The 6,172-nt window shown below is 41.4% G+C and overlaps 1 protein-coding gene across 1 annotated transcript; it reads left to right on the top strand.

Moving 5' to 3' along the window:
• The first annotated feature begins 613 nt into the window (after nt 1-613).
• Nucleotides 614-3,569, top strand: LOC117298615 (cytochrome P450 2J3-like). The gene is made up of 4 exons (XM_033781934.1): nt 614-977; nt 1,424-2,040; nt 2,494-2,821; nt 3,245-3,569. Exons 1-4 carry the CDS (start codon nt 614-616, stop codon nt 3,424-3,426), a joined length of 1,491 nt encoding a protein of 496 aa, XP_033637825.1. The 3' UTR covers nt 3,427-3,569.
• The last annotated feature ends 2,603 nt before the right edge of the window (nt 3,570-6,172 follow it).

Here is a 6,172-nt window from a genome sequence, read left to right as displayed (position 1 = left end):
GAACTGTCTTGCTATATATATTCTACTACCGCGGAGTACATTTTTGGATGTTCGGGAGACTTCTCTGTTCTGAAAAGAACTGTCCTGCTTTTTAAACTACTACCTGGGCGAAAGGTATAGAAATGTCCGGGACTACTTTGGCTCGTTTTACTAAAAACCGCACCATTGCGGAGTCAGTTCTTAAATTGGTCTCATTGTTTCGACTAGCTTGCTCTAACCACCCTCTCCGATAAAATAAAATAATTATGGGTAGCTACACTTTTCGTAAAGGGTCACGACTTTTTTTTAAATTAAAAAAAGTTGCTCGACTATATCTCTGTAGCCAGTCTTGTGATATGGGCGTGGTTTACGATCGGGCTTATTACGTCATCAAAGATGTGGCCAATTAAAACCGTTTGTGAGTTGAATATTAATGGATATTGTTGGATCGCCCACAAATTCGTATCCAATAGCATGTTGTTTCAGCCCTGCATCTGTAAAATTGATTTCATACTCGTAACAACGGAACATTCCACAAAACGGTTTGGAGTTTCTGCAGACGGAAGTTGAGAAACAAATAGGGCCTATCATATACTCATTCTAATTGTGTCTCAAGAAAATACAAGTATACAAAATGGTATTCCAGTTCTTTGTGTTTAACTTGATGCCTTACCTTCCGAGCGTTCGAATCGCCTTGGTGTTCATGAGTGCACTACTCCTCGTGAAAAGCTTCCTAGAGCACCGACGGACCCATCGCAACCTCCCACCGGGGCCATGGGGTCTGCCCCTGCTCGGGGCAACCTTCCGGCTGGGCGTGAACCCGGCCCGCTCCCTTGAAGAGATTAGCCGTGAGTACGGGAAGATTTTCAGCCTGAGGATCGGTCCGAGGCTAACGGTAGTGATGGCTGACACTGAGTTGGTCAAAGAGGCGTTTGGTAAGAAAGCTGAAGCAACAAGCGCGAGGGAGAACTTCAGGCTGGATTGGATGGACACGTCCGGTAAGCACTTAAACCATTCCCATTTAATTTTTATTTTTTTTGCGAAATATTTGCTCGTTTCAAAATTAAGGTAGCTTAAAATGCACTGGACACTATCGGTAACTTCACAGTTGGTGTATTTCAACCTATGCATAAAATAACAAACCTGTGAAAATTTAGACTCAATTGGTGGTCGAAGTTGCGAAAGAACAATGGAAGAAACAAAAAAAACCTTGTTGCACAAATTGTGTGCATAGATGGCTCAAAATCGAGACCTCAGCTGAGGTCTCGAAATAAATCTTTTTTTAATTATTTTTTTGCTTAGTGCAAGCACACACGTTATGAATTTTGATTGTTAGGCCTTGAAGTTAAAACATATCTCCTCTTTAATTACTTTATATCGCTGTCTTGATAATTGTATTTTTTGTCTTCAAAGAAATCTGAATATTTGTTAATTTACCATACAGGTGCGTTGGTCAGTTGCAGCGGCAGTGACGTCAAACCCCTTCGCCGTTTCTTGCTAAGTTCACTCCGGGACTTCGGTCTCGGTAAGAAGGGGTCGGAACTCCTAATCCAGGACGAGGCCCAGCATCTATGCCAGGGTTTCGGAGCCATGGACCGGGAGAGTTTTGACCCCAGCGATCTGATCCAGATGGCCGTGGCAAACGTCATATGTTCCCTCTGCTTCGGCACCCGGTTCCCTTACGACTCCCCGGAGATGGCAAAGCTAATCACGGGTCTACGGGAGGCATCACACATCGGCGCTTTCAGTCTCACCCGTGACATCCCGCTCCTGTTCCTCGCTCCGAGTTTCAAATCGTTCCGGGATGGTGTGCTGGTCTACCGGAGCATGATGGAAGACATCCTACGGTCCCACGTCAAGACCTTTGATCCGGGTAATCCCAGGGACGTCGTGGATAAACTACTCCGGGTGATTGCTGGTAATGATAGCCCCTTCTCTTTCGGAGCAGACCGGGTTTACCGTACCATGATGGACATGTTCGGCGCGTCCGTAGACACGACTGCTTCGAGTCTACAGTTTGCCGTATTGCACATGGCACTAAATCCTGAAGTGCAGAAAAAGGTATGGACGCGATATTTTAGTTTTGTTTATAAAAGACACTGGACACCTTTGGTAGTTGCCAAAGACCAGTATTCTCCTTTGGTTTATACCAACATATGCACAAAATAACAAGTCTGTGATTTGTTTGACTTAATTGGTCATCGAATTTGTAAGATAATACTTCAGACGGAGTCGTTTCTCACCATGGCTTATAATATCAAAAGCTTTCAGATCCCTTGCCCGATACCAATTATGTTGTCATATATGCTTTAACTTATTTTGAGTAATTGTCAGTGTCCAGTGCCTGTAAAGGTGAAGTGCACCCTGCGTTTTGAAATTGTGAGATTGTGAATTGTGCGATTGTTTTAATCCTATATAAAATGTAGACGTATACAATAAAACTAGCCTGTGAAATTACGTTTCAAATTGTGGTAGTGTTTTTGAAATGTTGTCAAAATGAATGTCTCTTCACAGGTTCGAGATGAGATTCTGCAAAAAATCGGCAACGACCGAGCACCAGGCATGACCGACCGAGACACCCTACCGTACACATCCGCGGTCATCAACGAAGTCCTCAGAATCAGCCACCCTGTTCCACTGAGCATACCCCACCGCGCTACAAAAACCTTCGAGTTAGGTGGATACACCATCCCGGCAGGGACGGACCTCGTATCCCTCATCTGCGCTCAGAATAGAGATCCGAAGACGTTCGACAACCCGGAGGAGTTTCAACCGGAGAGGTTTCTCTCTGAAGACGGGCAGACTGTCGTCTTGCCGAATACTTTCCTGCCCTTCGGCGCTGGTAAGCACTATTTCAAACTAATCGTTCCAAGGCCCTTAGGTCGATTTCATGTAACAGAAAACACTTATAGTGAGAACACTATAGTCATTGACAACTTGCCCAATGGCTTTAACCCAATAGAATTTGCCAAGTTGTACAAGTTCTGCAAAACATGTGCTTCAATATCCAATTCATTTTCCACCCCCCCCCCCCAAGCTGTTATGAGCCAGAATAGTTAAGAAGTAAGAAGAAAAAATAAGTACTAGTAATTGTTTTTAGATGGGAAACATAACAAGTTTCAAAAAAATATATAATTATGAAACATTAAGATAATATAAAATGCAGGAATATTATTTACAATTGTCTTACTTTCGTCACCAATAAATTTATAGATATTGACCTTTGACCGGTTGTTTGTTTGTGTTTCTCTTTCCTCTTTAACAGGTTCCCGGATGTGTATTGGCGAGGGCTTAGCCAGATACGAATTGTTTCTCTTCTTTACGGCCATGATGCAGAGATTCACCTTTGACATCTCACCGGAAGCTCGTAAAACCCACAAAGCCCTCTTCGGATACTTCTTGTGGTACCCGAGCAGTGTACAGATCCGAGCTACGCCGAACTTTTAAAGGGTTTTTACTCCTATTGTAGATCAAGTTTTTGGCCATGAAAGGAATCCCTACTTATTGTGAATGAAGATTTATGTAATATAGTTTATCTGTAGTAGTTTCAGCTTCATTTGTCGTCGAGGTTTTGAGGAAAAAAAATCAATGTTTTCATGAGAGTAGCGTTACAAATCGTTGTCATTCTAAAATAATAATCGTTTTTTTCTTATTTTTTCCCCTTTTTATTCTTGTCTCAAAACTGCAGCAAGTCAGCAAGTAAATTTTACGGGAGCTTTCCATGTAATTTTGTAGACGTTTGTGTTTTGTGTCGTACAAAAAGTACTTAAAAGGTGACAGTTATATGCCTACAGCATAGCAACTCCTTGGTTCTACAATAATGTGAAAATTGTGTCAGAAATCTGGTAGTATGATATGACTGGGCCTAGATTGTCAAAAATATTATGTGAACCTTGATCGGTTTAATGATAAGCTTTTTATGCAAAACTTTGAAACCTCAGGCTGTCTGTATAATGGGTGCGTTCGTTTAGCTTCCCCGGGTCGACCCCGGTGTGTGGCGTTTTCTTGTTCCAGGACGAACGTGTGCAGATTATTCTAGAAAAAAAAACGCCACACACCGGGGTCGACCCAGGGAAGCTAAACGAATGCACCCATAGATACAATAATAATATTAGATGCCCGCATCGTCACCGTGACATGATCTTGCCTCGTTGGGACAAACGGGCGGCGAATGACTGTTTTGGCAACGACGCTGCGAGCGAGCGTCCAATAATATTCATATATGACTCCGATATGAAATTTTGGGGCGTGCGTTAGAATAATGATGACACGTGACGCGTTATACATCAATTACAATCACAACAACCTCCTTTAGTGGTTTAAACTTAGTGTTTACAATAATTCCACACGCACTTCTGCCACGAATAAAAAATAACAATCTTTTTAAACTCTAGTCATTCTACTTTACCGCATATATTAAATTATGATTATGAAATCAATAATATTAAACTGGAGAGGGCGGTGTTGCATGTTGACGGAACTTAAATACATGTCATTCCAGACCTTGCCCTCTCGATCCTGTCCATCTTTGTTGTTATTGTTACTAATATTCTACACGTATTGCTTAGTTGGAGGGGCAAGCGCGGGTCATGTCTTCTCTAGAGGTGGGAGGCGGGGGACACCCCCATAATATTTGTTTACCCCGTTCGGTATTAATGTCTTTGCCCACAGGTTATTGTGTTATATACGTCATTACCCTGTTGTATAAGTACAAGTGACTTCAATTGTTTTTTGAAATAAAATAACGTAATTGACAAGTCAAAGTCTTCTTTTTTGTCATAATTTCTTCGTTATCTGCCCTGCCATACAGCCCAGTCTGGACCCCCATCTCAACTATCACTTCATCATCACATCTTGCACTTTGCGGCAGTGCTTTTTCTAGGTATGCTCCTAAAGCTATCAAAGGGTGCCTGGTTCCTTCGTCACAAACATGTAACCCCGTTTGTTTACCCTGTAATTTCTTACTTATCGTTCTCTCTTCACTGTAACGTTAAAAAAATAAGTGACTTTATATTTTTGCCTTGAAAGAAATAGTTCGTGGAAGAGTCAAAATAACCTTGAATGTACTTCTTCTTCTTCTTCTATTTCTCAACCTTCTTTATTTGTTTTGTATTCTGCCTTAAGGACTTCTTCTTATTATGTCTTTACTTCTTCTTCATCTTCTTCTTTTGTTAATCCTTTTATCTTTTATCCCCTTCAACTCTGGCTTCCCGTACCGTACAAGGTCTTAACCTAAACGGACAAACCATCTTTTAATGGTTGTATAATGGCCGTCCATTAATATGATTCCGGCGATGAAAATACTCACAATCCCATTGTATTAAAGAAACCCTTCAAACAACAATTTTCATTCCTCATTGTGAAATTTACTCAATCAGTGTTTGTGGATTAGCTGAGAGTTAAGTGGTTCTTTTGTCTTTGCCTCTTGATTGAGATGGTTGGTAAGGCCATCTTGGTCATTGACGGACCGACAAGGTCATGTTAATGGATAGAAATCTCATCACATACAAAATCATATACTTAAGGCATTCCCGATGAAAACAAACAGGGGTTTCCTAATATTGGGCACTATAAAATTGATTTGCTGCTTTTGTTCAAAGACATGCTTGGTTGAATGCTATTATTAGAGCAAGCTCCATGAACACTGGTTACCGGCACTGTACAAGACGTCAGAAATGATGGCAAACATCTTGTTGCTGAACTTTGTTTGCTTCAATTTCAGTAAAGTTAGCAAATACATCGTAGAATGTTTTCAGAAGTATGTTTTAGTAGTGGTTAATGGGGTGGGGGCTGAAGAGTTGTTAAGCCTACGCCAATCAAAGTCCATAGTCACCTTTCACCTACATTTTGTTTAACATTATGGCATACACAACATGCTGCATACAGACGACCGAAAGTTCAGCTGGCAAACCTTGGACCAATCAAAACACATAATAGAAAGCCTACGTCCTGCACGTTTATCCAATGAAATCAATTGTATCAAATGAAATAATTGGTTCTGCCAGCCAAATCTAGGTCTTCCTTCTCAGTTAGGGTACTGGGTATGCTATTGACGCCATATGCAGGGGGGTCTATGAAAAACAAACTTCTTGACGAATAACAAAAGGCAGAATCAAACGAAGAACGCCCCTTTAAAAAGTCTCGTCCAACAACAGAGGGCGCAATTTAGGAAACCGTTCTGCTGTTATGGTCA

Source organism: Asterias rubens, chromosome 13 (assembly GCF_902459465.1).
Source record: "Asterias rubens chromosome 13, eAstRub1.3, whole genome shotgun sequence".
NCBI lineage: Eukaryota > Metazoa > Echinodermata > Asteroidea > Forcipulatida > Asteriidae > Asterias > Asterias rubens.
Note: the sequence above shows the minus strand (reverse complement) of the source record. Positions and strands in the feature narration are given on the sequence as shown.